Genomic DNA, 17,548 nt, shown 5'->3' on the forward strand with positions numbered 1-17,548 from the left:
TGAGCTCTGATACAGGCAACAGCATTAAGTAAAAACAAATTTTAAAAAATTTTAAAAAAGAAACCTATTAAATAAATAACATGCAGACAGGACACGATCGTGCTACTTAGGGGACCGCAAGTCTGTGACGTGGCTTGTGGGCAAACATCTTGTGGCTTTTAGGGGATTTCAATCCCAGGGACTTCAACCCCCAATGGATGCGGCCTTGGCCGCCTGCTAGATGTGTTTCCATCACCCCGCAAGGGCTCGGAGCCAGCTGTGGTCATGTTACAAATGACCCTGCCCTCGTCCAGCCCAACAGCTTGAAGGCAGCGCCTCCTGTGGCTACCTAGCCCCGAGTCCTGGTACTCGAGCCCAGGTTGGCAGCTGTGCACTGAGGGCCTCACCAGAGTGTCTCATTCAGTCCTCGCCACTGGCCAGTCCTGGTACCATCGCCCTCCTGCTGATACAGAAACTAAAGCCAGAAGGCTGCACCTTCTCCTCCAGCACCAGCCAGAGGTGGTGGCTGTGGTCACCATGTAGTCACTGGCATATGCCTGCAGAAGCCAGTGCCAGTCGGACTGTCTGCTCCAAGATCCATGCCGTTCTGTAGGAACTTGGAGAGACAGAGGCGGGGGGCTACCTTTGTTCTCTGGGTTGAATGAGGGGCCAAGGGCTCCCCTGACCAAGTCATGGAAGCAGCGAGAAGATCTAGTGTCCCCTCGTGCTCTTAGGTACAGTAAGAGGGACCCCAGCCGACATAAAGAAGTCCAGAGAAGGGTGGCCTCAGTGGTGGGGCCTGCTCATCCCCCTTTCCTGGAGAAGGCGAGCCCCTCGGTGGGGGTTGGGGGCTGTTGTGCTCTCCGGTGACTTGGTGGGAGGGCACCCGGCCTCGTGTTGAGGGGATGTGTCCCCTCTGGCCAGGAGCCAGGCTAGGAGGTTGGGAAATAACTGGAGCCTCCCCATCCCTTACCCAGGAGAGGCTAGCCTGAGGTTCAGCCACTCCCACTGCAGAAGCAGCAGCATTGTCGCAGAAGGGCCAGTGCGGGGCCAGGAAGGAGGTGGCCGTCTAGGGCTGGTCTGGTGGCCCCACGATGCCATCAGAGTCACTGGCTTCTCTGACCTTCTGCTCGCCTGTCCTAGGAGTAGGTCCTCTCTTGGTCACAACATGTCTGCTGCACCTCCAGCATCACTTCCACTCTCCAGGCTGGAAGAAGGGGAAGGGCGAGGGAAGAGATGGGCCAGGGGTGGCAGCCCCTGTCCGAAGGTGCTTTCGCAGAAGACCCGCCACACTTCTGCTTGCATCTCATTGGTCAGAACTGTTTCACGTGGCCACCTCCTCTGCAGGGAGGCTCAGGAATGAGCACAAGCTGCTGTCTCAGCAAGGCGGGATGGTAGAGGAAAGACAGAGGATATTGGATAGGGAAGTAGCCGGCTCTTTTCCCAGCCTTGACGTCCCGGTAAACACCTGTCACAAGGGCTTCATAGGGTTGAAGAGGACACAGCTTTGTCTTCAACTTGGGAGTTTCATTCAGTGAACAAATGTTGGTTGAGCACCTAGGATGTGCCCCACACGCCCCTGGTCCTGGGGATGCAGGGGAGATGGACCAGGGAGACTGGAAGGGAGCTTGCTGCAGGGTGTGCCTGTTGTGGGCCTGACTGCCCTGTGGCAGGGCAGGGGACGCGCCCGCTGGGGTGGAGGGCCTCCCTCGCTGAGTCACCCACAGGCCCGACGCTCCAGCTGCACCTCCGCATGCTGGCACGGGGACAGACATCCTGGAGGCCTCTTGGCAGGACCGAGGGGTTTTCCAAGGAAAGCCCTCATTCCCCGGAGCTGGCCAGGGAGTGGTCCCCACACCTCGCAGCAGGGCTGCTCCTTCGTCAGGGTGTGGTGAGGGCTGCAGGCGTTTTCCTGGGCAGGGTGTAGTCACCATGTGTCACTGGCAGATGCCTGCAGAAGCCGGTGGTAACGGCCCAGAACATGAAATAAGAGCTTTTCTAGGTTTCTGAAAGCTGCAGACTCCCTCTGGGGCAAACAGACCCACCCCAGGCTGCAACTGGGAGACACACAGGGCAGCCCCAGGCCTCCTGGGCCTGTCCTGGGAGCCACCCGTGACCGTGCTAGCAGAGAGGGGACCTGCCCTCTGCACCCTTGCATGGGAGCAGATATGCAATTTCCTGGAATGCGGGGACACAGGGTGACAAGACAGAGCCTGTGTCCTGCGGGTGGTTTCATGCTTGGGTGAGGAGCCTGGCTTTGCGGTGTGCTTCTGCCCAGGTCCATCTGTCCTCAATGAGGGCTCAGAATGGGGCATCCACACCCTGGGCAGGGCAGGGCAGGGCAAGGGAGTCCAGACAGACAGACAGACAGATGTGTGGAACAATCTTGTCATTGTAGCCAGCTCCCACCACGGTTTCTCAGGCAACCGCCAACCCAAGTTTTATGGAATGTTCTGGTCCCACGGTAGGTTTGGCAAGAGGAGGGGCTCACTGTGGTGGGAGAGCTAGAAGGGTGCTGATGGCTGGGAGAGGGGACCCAAAGCATCTCCAGCCAGACCCAAAGCCCTGCCCCATCCCAGGCCACACCTGCCTCCTTTACCAGGGAAGTCCCTGGGAGGTGGCTGTGAGGGAGGCACACCTCAGCCCTGCACCACCTGAGGATGTCCCTGAGCTCACCATGGGTTGGGGGAGAAGCCCCATCCTCCAGTCAGTCTGCTCTGGGACCAGCCACTGGCATGGAGGCCATACTGTGTCCTGGGCTGTGCTTGGGGACAGTGCCTGGGCTCTGGGAAGATGGTAGCACAAAGATCTTGTGAACTGCAGGCTTGGGCAGACTGCCTGGTAAATCTCAGCTCCTGAGCTGGGTGACCTGGCCTGTCTACGTAACGTCTCTGAACCTCAGTGTCCTCGTCCATGGAACAGAAACTAGCCCCTCGTCCATCTGTCTCTGGTGGGTTAATGCACAGAAAGCCCCTGGCATTTGGCAGGTGCCCAAGAAATGTCAGTGCTTGTTTTGAAGCAGAAGAGCAGGAAGGTTGGGGGACAGCTGGGCTGGGGGAGCAGATGGGGCAGGCCCAGGAAGGTCCTGGGTGGGCCCCCAACCAAGAGTGCCCCTTTCCCCCCTGCAGATTGCGGTGACGTTTGCCATCGTCCTCGGCGTCATCATCTACAGAATCTCCATGGCCGCCGCCTTGGCCATGAACTCCTCCCCCTCCGTGCGGTCCAACATCCGGGTCACAGTCACAGCCACCGCGGTCATCATCAACCTAGTGGTCATCATCCTCCTGGACGAGGTGTACGGCTGCATAGCCCGGTGGCTCACCAAGATCGGTGAGTGCCCACGTTCCAGGTACCCGTGGCCTGGACTCAGGCAGCTGGAGTCACCTGCCTCTTGCTGTGCATCCTTGAGTTTGTTGCTTAACTTCTCCGGGCCCCAGCTCCCTGGTTCTCAATGGGGATCCTGAGCACAGGCCATGGCTCGCCTATGAGAGCCGACTGAGTGACTGTGCCAGTGGCCAGCCGGACGCTGGACCAGGCTGTTGGGGGCCATCCCAGCCACAGCCTCAGTATCATCCTACCCCTCCCTCTAGAGGTCCCAAAGACGGAGAAAAGCTTTGAAGAGAGGCTGATCTTCAAGGCTTTCCTGCTGAAGTTTGTGAACTCCTACACCCCCATCTTTTACGTGGCGTTCTTCAAAGGCCGGTAGGGATATCTTCAGCCTTTCCCCCACCTCGCTTCTCCCAGGTCCAGGAGAGGGCTCTCCCTCCCCACAGGTGGGGGACACCTGGAGCCCAGGGCAGGGCAGACACCATGGCACCTGCAGCCAAAGAGGGTCAGGGAGAAGGCCTGGGCCCTGCTGAGGCTCCAGAGCAGCGGGACCCTGGGCAGCAGGGAGCCCAGGTGGCAGGGAACCCGGGCAGTGAGGACCGGGGAGTGAGGGCCCTGGGCAGTGAGGATCCCGGGCAGAGGGGACCCCGGGCAGTGAGGACTCTGGGCAGAGAGGACCTCGGGCAGTGAGGACCCAGGAGTGAGGGCCCTGGGCAGTGAGGATCCCGAGCAGAGGGGACCCCGGGCAGTGAGGACCCCAGGTAGTGAGGACCCTGGGCAGTGGGGACCCTAGGCAGTGAGGACCCTGGGCAGTGAGGATCCTGGGCAGTGAGGACCCTGGGCAGAAGGGACCCCAGGCAGTGAGGATCCCAGGCAGTGAGGACCCTGGGCAGTGAGGACCCAGGAGTGAGGGCCCTGGGCAGTGAAGATCTCGGGCAGAGGGGACCCCAGGAGTGAGGGCCCTGGGCAGTGAGGACCCTGGGCAGTGGGGACCCAGGAGTGAGGACTCTGGGCAGTGAGGACCCCAGGCAGTGAGGACCCTGGGCAATGAGGATCCTGGGCAGTGGGGACCCCAGGTAGTGAGGATCCCGGGCAGAGGGGACCCCAGGGACTCCAGGCAGTGGGAAGCTCCAGCAGCAGGGAGTCCGGGCAGAGAACCCCAGAAGCCAGCTCCAGGTGCTCCCACGGCAGGTAAGGAGGAGTCCACGTAGGGAGGAGTCCACAGAGTGGGGACAAGGAGAGAGGAGGGTGTGGAAATGCAGCTGCTGGCCACTTGAGCCCTCTTCACAGCTCCTGGTGGGATGAAACCTTCCACACCTGGACCCTCTGGAGCCATCCCAGGCTGTGGTGGAGCCCGTGGCCCACCCACAATGATGCCCCCCACCCCCACCACCACTCCTGCAAGGGGCTGGCTGGTCTGATCTCAGAGCCCCCCAAAAGGCTGCCTCCTCCACATCATGTGATTCACCAGTGCCATGCCCGCCCTCCTGGCCCAGGGTCCCAGAGCCCTGCCATGGGGTCCAGTGCCCCTGAAAGCATCCAGGATGGAGCAGGCTCTTGGAAGCCTCCACGCCCCACACCAGCCCCTAGAAGCCTGAGAGGCTGTCTATCCCCACCCAGGGTGGCCCTTGGCCACCACCTGCCCCAGCTGCCCAAGGTCCCCAGAGTGCTTCCGTGCCAGCTGTCCACGGACCCCACCATTCCAGCGGCACGTCCTGAGTCCCGGGCAGCTAGCGTAGCAGCTTGCGATCTTCTGGTCGAGGTGGTCTTTGCCTTATTCCCCTCCTGGGCCCCTTCCCGCTGCCTCTCAGTCTCGTGGCCTCTCATTGAAGAAGTTCCTTTTTCTGGCCGGGCACGGTGGCTCACGCTTGTAATCCCAGCACTTTGGGAGGCCGAGGCGGGCGGATCACGAGGTCAGGAGATCGAGACCACGGTGAAACCCCATCTCTACTAAAAATACAAAAAATTAGCCGGGCGTGGTGGCGGGCGCCTGTAGTCTCAGCTACTCGGAGAGGCTGAGGCGGGAGAATGGCGTGAACCCGGGAGGTGGAGCTTGCAGTGAGCCTAGATTACGCCACTGCACTCCAGCCTGGGCGACAGAGCGAGACTCCGTCTCAGAAAAAAAAAAAATAATAAAAAAATAAAAAAGTTCCTTTTTCTGACCCCTCTCTGGGTTTGGGAATCCAACCTTTGACCAATGAAAACCACTGTGGTCATCTTTTAGCAGATGCGCCCAGGCAGGGAGAGCCGCCTGTAGATACCCCTGAGGCTCGGCCTGCAGGACTCACACGCTGCACAGTCCCCACTTGGGGGTCTCTCCCCGAGCTGGGCCAGGGGCTCATCTTCTCTGTAACAACCTCCTCCATCGTTTCAGGTTTGTCGGACGCCCGGGCGACTATGTGTACATTTTCCGTTCCTTCCGAATGGAAGAGGTAACCGAAATTTTATTCATCTCTTGCAGCCCCTTCTGTTTTGCTTATAATTTGTCTACACTGTGCACTTGGGAGAAGCAGCTGCAGCACATTTGTTCAGCAAAGAGCAGCGGTTTCTTTCCTTCCTGCTGGAAACTTTTCTGTTCCCCTGACATGGTGGGGTGGGCTTTGATCTTATTTGGTGTGTTCATATAGAATCACCAAGAAGGATAAAGTCGCTGTAGAGTTAATGAAAGAAAAACACGACATCTGGATTTTTTTTTTTCTTTTTTTGTGAGACTGACTATTTCTCTTCTGGTTAAGATGAATTAATGAGGGCCGGGCGCAGTGGCTCATGCCTGTAATCCCAGCACTTTGGGAGGCCGAGACTGGTGGATCCACTGAGGTCAGGAGTTCGAGAGCAGCCTGGCCAACATGGTGAAACCCCATCTCTACTAAAAACACAAAAAATTAGCCAGGTGTGGTGGTGCATGCCTGTAATCCCAGCTACTTGGGAGGCTGAGGCATGAGAATCACTTGAACCTGGAAGGTGGAGGTTGCAGTGAGCTGAGATTTCACCACCGCACTCCATCCTAGGTGACAGAGCAAGGAACCGTTTCAAAAAAAACGAATTAATGAGGACAAAACAGAACTTGGCTAACATTTTTTTTTAATCGACATTGAAATGCTTGTCTCTTTACCCTCAAACACCATGCTGATGGCATTTGGTTTCTGCCCAGCGATCCTGGCCATAGAAAGTCTGGTTGTGCCAGCCTGGTTCAGCCTCTGTCACGGCCCATGGACTTGCTCCACTGTTTGTCCCACAACCAGGGGCTCCATCAGACCAAGCCAGGGCTTCAGGGCCTATGAGTGGTTCTGGTCTCAGCATTTCCAACCCACAGAGTAATTCAGCTTATCAGAAAATAAGAGGGTGAGTCTTCTTGATAAAGACCCTGTGGAATAAGGTATCGAGGATGGGGTGGACATCAGGTACAGGGTGATCTGGCTGTCTGGAGTGCAGCCTAGAGGTTCAACTACCTGAATGCAGGCCCCTGGGCAGCCCAAGACATGGGCCTCCTCCACAGTAATGGGCATCTGCGCCAAGCTTCTGAAATGCTCTTTCCTTTTTACATGATGTTCCCCTGTCACACTCGTCCCGGGCCAGAGAAGTCATATAATAAAGCAGATGGTGTAATTGCTTTTTCTGAAAGCATGGCTCTCCAAAACAAGTGTAGGGTTTATTAGGTTTTATTTGGAATGCAGAACAAGTTTGCTGTGCCTCAGGGGTCACCATGCATCACTGGTGTTCCTTTTGCTTGGATCCAGCCCACATAGGTTTCTGACTGTTACCTGCTTGCCGGGTCCCTGGCCTAAGGTGGCAAAGGCCCACTGAGTCAGCGGCATTAGGCCTCAGAGGAGTGGCTGCTGCCTCCCGTGGGGCTCAGCCTGCCATGGTGGTGCAGAGCCGGTGGGTGCTGACTGGTGCATGGGACCGGCCAGTGGCCCTAGGAAAAAGGAGGCGCCCTGAGGCCCTGCCCCACCCCTGCCTACTCCCTCCCAATGCGCTCCCTGCTCCCAGCCGCAGCCCCAAGCGCCTGTAGGCGGAGTGTGTCGGTTTCCTGGGGCTGCCGCAACTCAATCCCACAGACTTAAAGTAACAGAGATGGGGGTCGCACAGTTCTGAAGGTCGGAAGTGCAACATCCAGATGTTAGCCGGGCTGTGTTCTCTTCAAGGTTTCTAGGGGAGGACCTGCCTTGCCTCTCCTAGCTTCTGGGGACTACGGAAGCCCTCATGATTCCTTTACTTTCCACTCCACCCTCTGCCGCCATCTTCACGCGGCCTCTTCCCTCTGTGTCCGCGCCTTCTCTTTTTCTGAGGACATCAGTCCTCAGATGGGCGCCCACCCTACCCCAGCATGAAAACACCCTGACTTGACTACATTTGCAAAGACCCTTTTTGCAAATAAGGCCACGTTCCCAGGTGGCGGGGATTAGAACCTGAGCGTCTTTTTTGGAGGACGCAGGTCAACCCATAGCATGAGGGTGGGCCTCCCTGCAGGGCTGCAGTCCCTCTCTTGGTGTCCCTGTAGCATGGCTGATGCTGCTCTCTGTCCACAGTGTGCGCCAGGGGGCTGCCTGATGGAGCTATGCATCCAACTCAGCATCATCATGCTGGGGAAACAGCTGATCCAGAACAACCTGTTCGAGATCGGCATCCCGTGAGTGTGCTGCAGCGGGTTAGAGCGGCAGAGGCGGGGCGGGGCGGAGGGGTGTGTGGGTGGATCCTGCAGGGGTCTGGGTGGATGCGGGGCCTCAACCAAGATGGGGGCACTAGAAGCAGGGAGAGAAGGAGGACACAGAGGGAAGATGGGGCAAAAGCCACCCCAGGCCAGGCATGGTGGCTGACGCCTGTAATCCCAGCACTTTGGGAAGCCGAGGCAGAAGGACCATTTGAGCCTAGGAAATCAAGACCAGCCTGGGCACAAAGCAAGACTGCACCTCTACAAGAAATAAAAAGTTAGCCAGGTGTGGTGCGTGCCTGTAGTCCCAGCTACTCAGGAGTCTGAGGCGGGAGGATCGCTGGAGCCCAGGAGTTGCAGGCTGCAGTGAGCTATGATTATACCACTGCACTCTAGCATGGGCCACACAGTGAGACCCTGTTTTAAAAAATAAAAACAGGGCCATGCTCAATGGCTTATAACTGTAATCCCAGCACTTTGGGAGGCTGAGGCAGGCAGATCACTTGAGGTCAAGAATTCGAGACCAGCCTGGCCAACATGGTGAAATCCCGCCTCTACTAAAAATACAAAAATTAGCCGGGCATGGTGGCGGGTGCCTGTAGTCCCAGCTACTTGGGAGGGTGAGGCAGGAGAACCCCTTGAACCCAGGAGGTGGAGGTTGCAGTGAGCCGAGATCACACCACTGCACTCCAGCCTGGGCGACAGACCGAGACTCCATCTCAAAAAAATAAATAAATAATAAAAACATTAAAAAATAAAGCCACTCCATTTTGGACAAAGGAGGGAGAGGAAGTCAGAATGACACCCCACTCCCCATGCTGGCTGAGGATGCAGGGTACCACCAGGTGCTCCCAAGCCCAATGCTGGCTCCCCAGGGTTTCCAGATAGAGGCTGGGGACTCGGCCTCCTTGTTACCTTGTACCCTTCAGAAATCCATGTCCCATTCCCACCTCCCCAACAGCTGTTGGGTCTCTGGACTCAGGAACTTGTCGGGCCATTTTCCATGATCTGTGTCCTTCCCCAAGAGTCCACTTGGGCATGACCAGACTCCACTGTTCTTGTGTCCCTGATGCCTGCTGGGCCCTCCTGTGGTTCCCAAGTGGCCGTTTGCCCTCTCTGCACCTCCATTTCCTTCTGTAGCCAGCAAAGCCATGACGCTTGCCCCCTGCCTTTTTGGGAAAGGGCAGAGGAGGTCGTTGATAAAGAAATTATTGCAAACAAGTGAATTCTGGATTTAAAGCAGAAACTTAGAAATATCACTAGAGGCCAGGTGCGGTGGCTCATGCCTATAATCCTAGTACTTTGGGAGGCAGAGACAGGCGGATTGCCTGAGCTCAGGAGTTCAAGACCAGCCTGGGCAACACTGTGAAACCCCATCTCTAATTAAAATACAAAAAATTAGCCAGGCATGGCAGCGTGTGTCTGTAATCCCAGCTACTCGGGAGGCTGAGGCAAGAGAATTGCTTGAACCCAGGAGGCAGAGGTTGCAGTGAGCTGAGACAAGGCCAGTGCACTCCAGCCTGAGCAAAAAGAGTGAAACTCTGTCTCAAAAAAAAGACATCACTAGAGGTGCCAGACCCAAGCCCCCAAATTCACCTTCCTGCAAACCTAACTGCGTGATGTCTCATCTCTCAGGAAGATGAAGAAGCTCATCCGCTACCTGAAGCTGAAGCGGCAGAGCCCCCCTGACCATGAGGAGTGTGTGAAGAGGAAGCAGCGGTACGAGGTGGATTACAACCTGGAGCCCTTCGCGGGCCTCACCCCAGAGTACATGGAAATGAGTGAGTGACGGCCGGGGCAGGCAGGTGACATCAGGATAGAAACAGGCCAGCATGCCACCTGGAGTGGGGAAGGGCTGCAGGGGCATGATGCCCCCGACCCCGTGGTGCCCGGCGTCCCTCCATAAGCATCAGGCAGGGAGGAGGGAGATGCAGACCCTGGGATCCTAGTGCTGCCACCCCCTTGGGTCGGTGAGCATGGCTGCTCTGGATGGAGTCCTGTCTTCCAGAGGCCCAGGTCAAGCAGCCACAGTCCCCAGGCATGGTCTCCAGCTACAGTCCCCAGGCACGGTCCCCAGCCACAGTCCGCAGGCACGGTCCCCATCAGCGCAGCCCGACGCAGCCTGGGCTGTGCAGCTCTTCCTCCTCCCTCAGTCTCCTCACCAGCAGAGGTCCCGGCCCTGCTAAGCTGCAAGATCCTCCTCACTTGAAACACCCCGCAATCCGAGGTCCCTCCTCTCAGCTCCAAGGCCCTTCAAGCATCCTACTTTGGTTCCATGACTCATCTCCCCTTCCTGGCGGTGAGCTCCTGAGTTGCAGGAGCCAGGACTTGCTCACCTGTGGGCTGGCGACGGCTGCCCCCAGCACAGAGCAGGTGCTCAAAGGAGACCCAGGGATTGAGCCTTACCCCCCTCAATCATGTGGCTGGCCAGGAGGATGCCAAAAGGTGGCACATACCTTTTGGGGGTGGCCAAGGAGAACTGGGAAGAGGCCAGGTGTGGTCCGCACAGCTCTGGACTCTCCCTGAGCTGGTCACTTACCTCTCCTCCTGCCTCCTGCACTCTGCACGTGCTGGCCTCCTTGCTGCTCCCCAGCCCCATGGAGCTCGGGCCGCCCCAGGGCCTTTGCACTGGATGTGCCCTGCTGGAATGCCCTCCCCTAAATACCTGCATGGCTCACTCTCTCCCTGCCTCCCAGGCTCTACTCAGAATGTCCCCCAACAGAGGGGTCTTCCCTCACCACTGTGTTTGAAAGGGGCAGCCCCTCCCTGACACGGCCACGACCCCCACCCCTCCTCTGCTTGGTGTTTCTGCTCCCCAGCAGACAGCCTCACCCCATCATCCCTCTTCTGTCTCCCCACGGTAGGACGGCAGTCTCACCCTCTCTTGTTCCTCATCCCATAGCCCTACCCTTAGAGCAGGTCCAGGTATACAGTGGGTGCTCAATGTGTGTTTGCTGACTGAATGGATGAGCAAAGGCAGTCAGGAAGACTCCTGCAGAGGGGGGTCCCAGCATGCAGTGTCCCGGCCACCAAGGTCAACTTCTCTAAAATGCCCGTTCCCAGGCTTGTTCCTGGTCCCCTCGAGGAGAGACCTGGCAGGCTGCATTTTTTAAAAAGGCCTAGGGGTAAGGGCACCTTAGAGGGTGGGGAGCGTTGCTGTTTAATTTCACCACAAGTGCTGCCCTGTGCCCCTCCTGTTAGCCGAATTGTCCACATATGTCGCTCCTGGCTCCCCAGACAATCGTGCAAGGAGCACCTTGCCATTGACTCACGAGGAGAAGAATCTTAAGTGTGGCGTTCTGTGGCTCCTCCCTGTTTTCTCTTGGAATAAAGTCCAAGCTGAACCAGGGTCAGGCCAGTGGGCAGACAAACAACTCCCAGCTGTTTAAACTCAGCATTGGCCACGTGGCCAGGAGGGACGGGGTCTGGGAGGTGGCCCTCCCTGCCTGCAGAGTCTCTCCTTCCACAGGAAACCCTAGGGAGTATAGAGCCCAAGACAGCAGCGCAGCCTGCAGTGGGCCACGAGAGTGGCAGCCCCTTCCCTGGATTTATTTTCCTAGTGGCTGGACGTCACGTCCTGAGTTCCTGACGGGTTTGGACACAGGGGGTTTCTGGAGCAGGCGCCTCCTGCCCACATACACAGGGAGTGGCTCACCCGTGCCCCACACTGCCCCCACTGACCAAAGCACATTTCCACACCCACTGACTTTCTCCCCACCCCATGGGCTGCCAGTCTGTTCCTCCAAGGAAGGCTCAAGCCACAGATGTGGATAGATGGGGAGAACAAGCTCATCTGGAAATGCCACACCTCCCTGCCCCCCTGCATCCTCCCTCCCTGGCCCCAGCCCTGGCAGCATCTCCAGCTCCCTGGTCATACCCTTAGTGCCAGAGTAGGCAGCGCCTCTTGGAAGTGAGGAAGCCCACCCTGGTGAGTGACCCATGTCCTCAGGCCTCAGCAGCCCCTGGCCCTCATGCACAGCACACACCGCCCCACATAAGCAATGCCTCATCCCCTCCAGGGACCTCAGGCAGGACCAGAGGCCTCCCATTCAGTCCACCTTGCCAGGGTAAGCAAGACAGCCCAGGGAGAGAACTTGCAGGGCATTCCCTGCCGTGGCCCATCCTACCTGCTAACAGTGCTCACACTCAGGGCACCCCGCACGGCCCACCCCACATGCTAACAATGCCCACACTCAGCCTGCCAGGCACATGGTGACATTATGCCGGCTTCCTTGTTTACCACCTGGCACCAAACGCCCTTGGACTGGGTCCTGCTGTGCAGTTCCCGAACCAGCTTTCCTGCTCAGTTCCACTCAGCAACCTTTTCCTGACCTTCTCCTAGGAGCCCAGCCCCATGCTGGATGCAGCATCCAAAGCCAGAGAAGCCCCAGAGCCAGCTCCTGGGTGGGACGATCCCCAGGGGGAGGGCCACAGGGGCAGAGGCGAGTGGGTCCCCACCTGGATCCAGGAGTCCTGATGCAAGGGGAAGTTTGGGGCTCTGGAAGATGCAGCCATGCAGGCAGGTCCCCCGGGTCCCAGGGAGCCCCCATGTTGGAAGCAGCAGGGCCACTGCTATGTCCCTTCCCAGCACGGGCAGGGGGATGACCACAGGCTGGGCCTTTGAGCTCACAATGGTCCTTTTCCTTTTGGTGATTTTTTAAAATTTGACATAGGCTGGCGAGATGGCTCATGCCTGGAATCCCAGCACTTTGGGTGGATGACTTGAGCTCAGGAGTTTGAGACCAGCCCAGGCAACATAGCAAAATCCCAGCTCTACAAAAAATACAAAAATTAAGCAGTCATAGTGGTGCATGCCTGTGGTCCCAGCTACTCGGGTGGCTGAGGTGGGAAGATTCATTGAGCCTGGGAGGTCGAGGCTGCAGTGAGCCATGGTCGTGCCTCTGTACTCCAGCTGGTGACAGATTGAGACTATCTCACAAAAGATTAGCCATAGATAAGTGAGCATTCCCATTATTCAAGAATCAAACACTGAGATTCAGAGCAAAATTTGGAATTCTGCCTTCAGCCCACTCCTGGCCTGGAGGTCACCCAGGGTCATGGAGGGTCCATCCCAAGAGGTCCTCTAATGTATCTGCAGGTGGGGTCCATGAAGGCGGGCTCGTTGGAGGTGGGGCGGCAGCCAGGCCTGTGCGGCTCAGCACACGGGGTGGTGGAGTCCCCCATTATGGGCTGTGGCTCATGGGGTGCTGACTGGTACTGGGCTTTCTCTGCAGTCATCCAGTTTGGCTTTGTCACCCTGTTTGTCGCCTCCTTCCCCCTGGCCCCGCTGTTTGCACTGCTAAACAACATCATTGAGATCCGCCTGGATGCCAAAAAGTTTGTCACTGAGCTCCGAAGGCCGGTAGCTGTCAGAGCCAAAGACATTGGTGAGTGACTCCACAGCCGGCAGGACCGGTTCCAAGTGCGTGCTGGGTTTGGGGAGGGGGTTGCTGCTCTCCAGATGCCAGAGCCAGAGGTGGCCAGGTGTCCCTCCTGGGGCTCTTCACTCAGCCTTTGCTGGGTGGAGCCTGGGTGGCAGGTGACACAAGACGTGCAGGCTCGCTTAGCCCTGTCCCCACCCTTCCCCTCCTAAGATGCATTGGTCCCAGAGGACATTTGGAAAGTGTGGGTCCCAGACATCTGAATGTCTGAACAACCTGCTGCTTTAGGAGGTACAAGAGACCACATTTCCTCTCTGATGGCTGGCGACACCCACCTGTAGCAATTGTGTGACCCCAGAGCCAGGGCGAGACCAACGGGAAAGGAGTGTTGGCTGTTCAGCAAGTGCCCTCCTACATTGCATGTCATGGCATCATTTAATGTTCACGAAAGAGAAAAGGAAGGAAGGAGCCCCCATCTGTAGACAGGGAAGAACAGTCCCAGTTATTGCATGGCTTGCCTGTAGGGATCAAAGCCAAGATGCAACTCAACTCCAGCTTTTTAACCCCGTCACAAAGGCACCTTGACCATGTGGAGAAGGGGTGTGAGTTTGGGAGAATGTATACTTAAGGTCAGCATAAAGAATAACTTGGGCTGAGCACCGTGGCTCACTCCTGTAATCCCAGTGCTTTGGGAGGCCCAGGAGGATGCATAGCTTGAGCTCAGGAGTTCAAGACCAGCCTAGGCAACATGGTGAAACCCTGTCTCTACAAAAAAATACAAAAATTAGCTGGGCGTGATGGTGCATTCCTGTAGTCCCAGCTACTCAGGTGGCTGAGGTGGGAGGATGAGTGAGCCCACGTACGTTGTGGCTGCAGTGAGCCATGCCCACGCCTGGGCAACAGAGTGAGACCCTGTCTCAAAAAAATAAGTAAAATTAGCTGGATGTGGTACGCAGACCTGTGGTCCCAGCTACTTGGGAGCCTGAGGCAGGAGGAGCGTGTGAGCCCAGGAGGTCAAGGCTGCAGTGAGACGTGATTGTGCCACTACATTCCAGCCTGGGCAACAGAGAGAGACCCTGTCTAAAAAAAAAAGAAGAAGAAAAGAAAAGAAGGGCCGGGCGCGGTGGCTCACGCCTGTGATCCCAGCACTTCGGGAGGCCGAGGCGGGCAGAGGTCGGGAGTTTGAGACAAGCCCGACCAACATGGAGAAACCCTGTCTCCACTAAAAATACAAAATTAGCCGGGCATGGTGGTGCATGCCTATAATCTCAGCTACTTGAGAGACTGAGGCACGAAAATCGCTTGAACCCAGGAGGTGGAGGTTGTGGTGAGCAGAGATCGTGCCATTGCACTCCAGCCTGGGCAACAACAGTGAAAGTCTGTCTCAAAAAAAAAAAAAAAAAAGAAAGAAAAGAAAAAGAGTAACTTTAATAGTCAGAGGTGTCAAAAACAGAGCAGACTTCCTTGTGGGTTAGAGAGCTCCCTGTTACCAGAGGCATTTAAGCAGAGACAGGGTGGCGATCTGTCCAGGAGGGTGAAGGGTATGGGAACCCCACGCAGGCCTCCACCAGAGCCATCCCTCACAGGAAGGGTGATCCCATCTTGTCTTATAGTAGGACCAATTTTCAGGGTGAAAACAAAATTACAAAAATACATTCATTTTATCTCAAATTTAACACAATTTTAGTTAGAATAGCACCTTTGTACTAATTATTGGAATAAACAAAAGGTTGAATTACATATTGGGGATATCACCTTGCTGAAATAAAGATTCCATACCAGCTTGATAAGATAGCTTTGGGTTGGGCTTTTGTAAGCCGAACATAATCTTACAAAAATGTGGGAAACTGACCAGGCGCAGTGGCTCACGCCTGTAATCCCAGCACTTTGGGAGGCGGAAGCAGGTGGATCACCTGAGGTCAAGAGTTCGAGACTGGCTGGGCGCAGTGGCTCACGCCTGTAATCCCAGCACTTTGGGAGGCCAAGGCAGGTGGATCACGAGGTCAGGAGATCGAGACCATCCTGGCTAACAGTGAAACCCTGTCTCTACTAAAAATATAAAAAATTAGCCAGGCGAGGTGGCAGGCGCCTGTAGTCCCAGCTACTCGGGAGGCTGAGGCAGGAGAATGGCGTGAACCCTGGGGGGCGGAGCCTGCAGTGAGCCGAGATCGCACCACTGCACTCCAGCCTGGGTGACAGAGCGAGACTCCGTCTCAAAAAAAAAAAAAAAAGAGTTCAAGACCAGCCTGACCAACATGGTGAAACCCTGTCTCTACTAAAAATACAAAATTAACCAGGTGTGGTGGTGGGAGTCTGTAATCCCAGCTACTCAGGAGGCTGGGGCAGGAGAATTCCTTGATTCCGGGAGGCAGAGGTTGCAGTGAGCCGAGATCACGCCATTGCACTCCAGCCTGGGTGACAGAGTGAGACTCCATCTCAAAAAAAAAAAAAAAAATGTGGGAAGCTTTATCAGTTGTTCCAAGGGCTTCTCCAGTCCTTGGTATTTGTGTCATTCTCATTGGAAACACCCTTCAGATCATCTCACCCCAGTCTGTGTTTTCTCCTTAAGTTGTTAGCAGCTCTGTCTTGGCTGGAAGCTCCTTGGTCCGCACCTTGGGCCCTAGTGGCAAGCCCAGCATCCACTGGTGACCAAATCCGCCAATCCTCCACTATCTGGTTCCAAGATAACTTCAACCCTGGCTTCTCTTACGCTTGGCTGTCTGATAGACTAAAACAGATGAAATTGTCATTTTCACAGGTCAAAGACCATCAGATAGCAGTGATTCACCCGGCAGCTTCACATTTGCACTGCGTAAGGTCCTGACTTTGAAAGGGGCCTGGAAACATCAGTGCTTTGTAGGGAGGGACATCCCAGGGCTCCTGGGTAAGAGGTCATGGCACTGTGTTTGGACACTTCTGCTTCCCCTCATCACCTCTTCTCTGGGTGACCCAGGTAATGAAGACTTAGAACACAGACACTCTATATTAGACTGTCCTGTGAGATTTTGTTTAAAAATTTCAAAGGCTTTAAAAGCCATGAGCTAACCAACCCTCTGAAGACCCCACTAACCACCAGCATCCCTGTTCTGTGTCTGCTGAGACCACGGGTGAGCCCCCTGCCCCTCATACCACAGCCCTCCATGGCCAGAGGTGGAGCGAGCCTGCAGTGCTGATGTGCTGGTGCTCTAGGTCAAAGGTCTGCACTTGCTTTCTGTAAAGAGCCAAAGAGTGAATGTTTTAGGCTTCCTGGACCCAGAGACGATGTCCTCAAGTTTTAGGCAATGGTTCTCTCCCAAAGGCTACACTTTTCATACATTTTTCATTTCACACTTAAAAGTGAAAAAGGCCGGGGCCGGGCACAGTGACTCACACCTGTAATCCCCGCACTTTGGGAGGCCGATGCAGGTGGATCACCTGAGGTCAGGAGTTTGAGATCAGCCTGGCCAATATGGTGAAACTCCGTCTCTACTAAAAATACAGAAATTAGCCGGGCATGCTAATTTTTGTGGTGGCATTTTTAATTTTTTTTTTTTTTGAGACGGGGTCTTGCTGTGTTGCCCAGGTTGGAGTGCAGTGGCACAATCTCGGCTCACTGCAAGCTCTGCCTCCCGGGTTCACACCATTCTCCTGCCTCGGCCTCCCGAGTAGCTGGGACTACAGGCACCCGCCACCATGCCCGGCTGATTTTTTTGTATTTTTTTAGTAGAGACTGGGTTTCACCATGTTAGCCAGGATGGTCTTGATCTCCTGACCTCGTGATCCACCCATCTCGGCCTCCCAAAGTGCTGGGATTACAGGCGTGAGCCACCGTGCCAGGCCAGGGCATTTTTAATTTTTAATGTTGGCATGCACCTGTAGTACCAGCTACTCGGGAGGCTGAGGCAGGAGAATCGCTTGAACCAGGGAGGCGGAGTTTGCAGTGAGCCGAGATCGCACCACTGCACTCCAGCCTGGGCAACAGAGCAAGACTCCACCTAAAAAATAAAAAAAGCCATTTTTAGTTTTTAGGGACAAGTGAGAAACAGGCTATCGAAAAACAGGCCACCATGGCCGTCTTTGCACACCCGCTCTCAAGAGCAAGGTGCCTCAGTGTAGTGCTGCTTTGAAGATCAGCGCCACAGAGCTGCCCCAACATGAACTTTCCTCAGAACCACAGCCTGTCGTGTCCTCCAGGGAACTCCAGGAGGAGGCCTGGGTGAATCCTCCCTCA

At 56.0% G+C, this 17,548-nt stretch overlaps 1 protein-coding gene across 2 annotated transcripts in view; it reads left to right on the forward strand.

Moving 5' to 3' along the window:
* Window positions 1-17,548, forward strand: part of ANO1 (anoctamin 1) — a 205,354-nt gene that overhangs the window by 172,917 nt on the left and 14,889 nt on the right. For both annotated transcript variants that reach the window (XM_055271279.2, XM_055271289.2), the window contains 6 exons: window positions 3,108-3,309; window positions 3,570-3,681; window positions 5,681-5,738; window positions 7,836-7,936; window positions 9,593-9,738; window positions 13,192-13,344. In XM_055271279.2, coding sequence (XP_055127254.2) covers window positions 3,108-3,309; window positions 3,570-3,681; window positions 5,681-5,738; window positions 7,836-7,936; window positions 9,593-9,738; window positions 13,192-13,344 — 772 coding nt within the window. The remainder of the gene's footprint in view (window positions 1-3,107; window positions 3,310-3,569; window positions 3,682-5,680; window positions 5,739-7,835; window positions 7,937-9,592; window positions 9,739-13,191; window positions 13,345-17,548) is intronic.

Source organism: Symphalangus syndactylus, chromosome 1 (assembly GCF_028878055.3).
Source record: "Symphalangus syndactylus isolate Jambi chromosome 1, NHGRI_mSymSyn1-v2.1_pri, whole genome shotgun sequence".
In the NCBI taxonomy this organism is placed as follows: Eukaryota; Metazoa; Chordata; class Mammalia; order Primates; family Hylobatidae; genus Symphalangus; species Symphalangus syndactylus.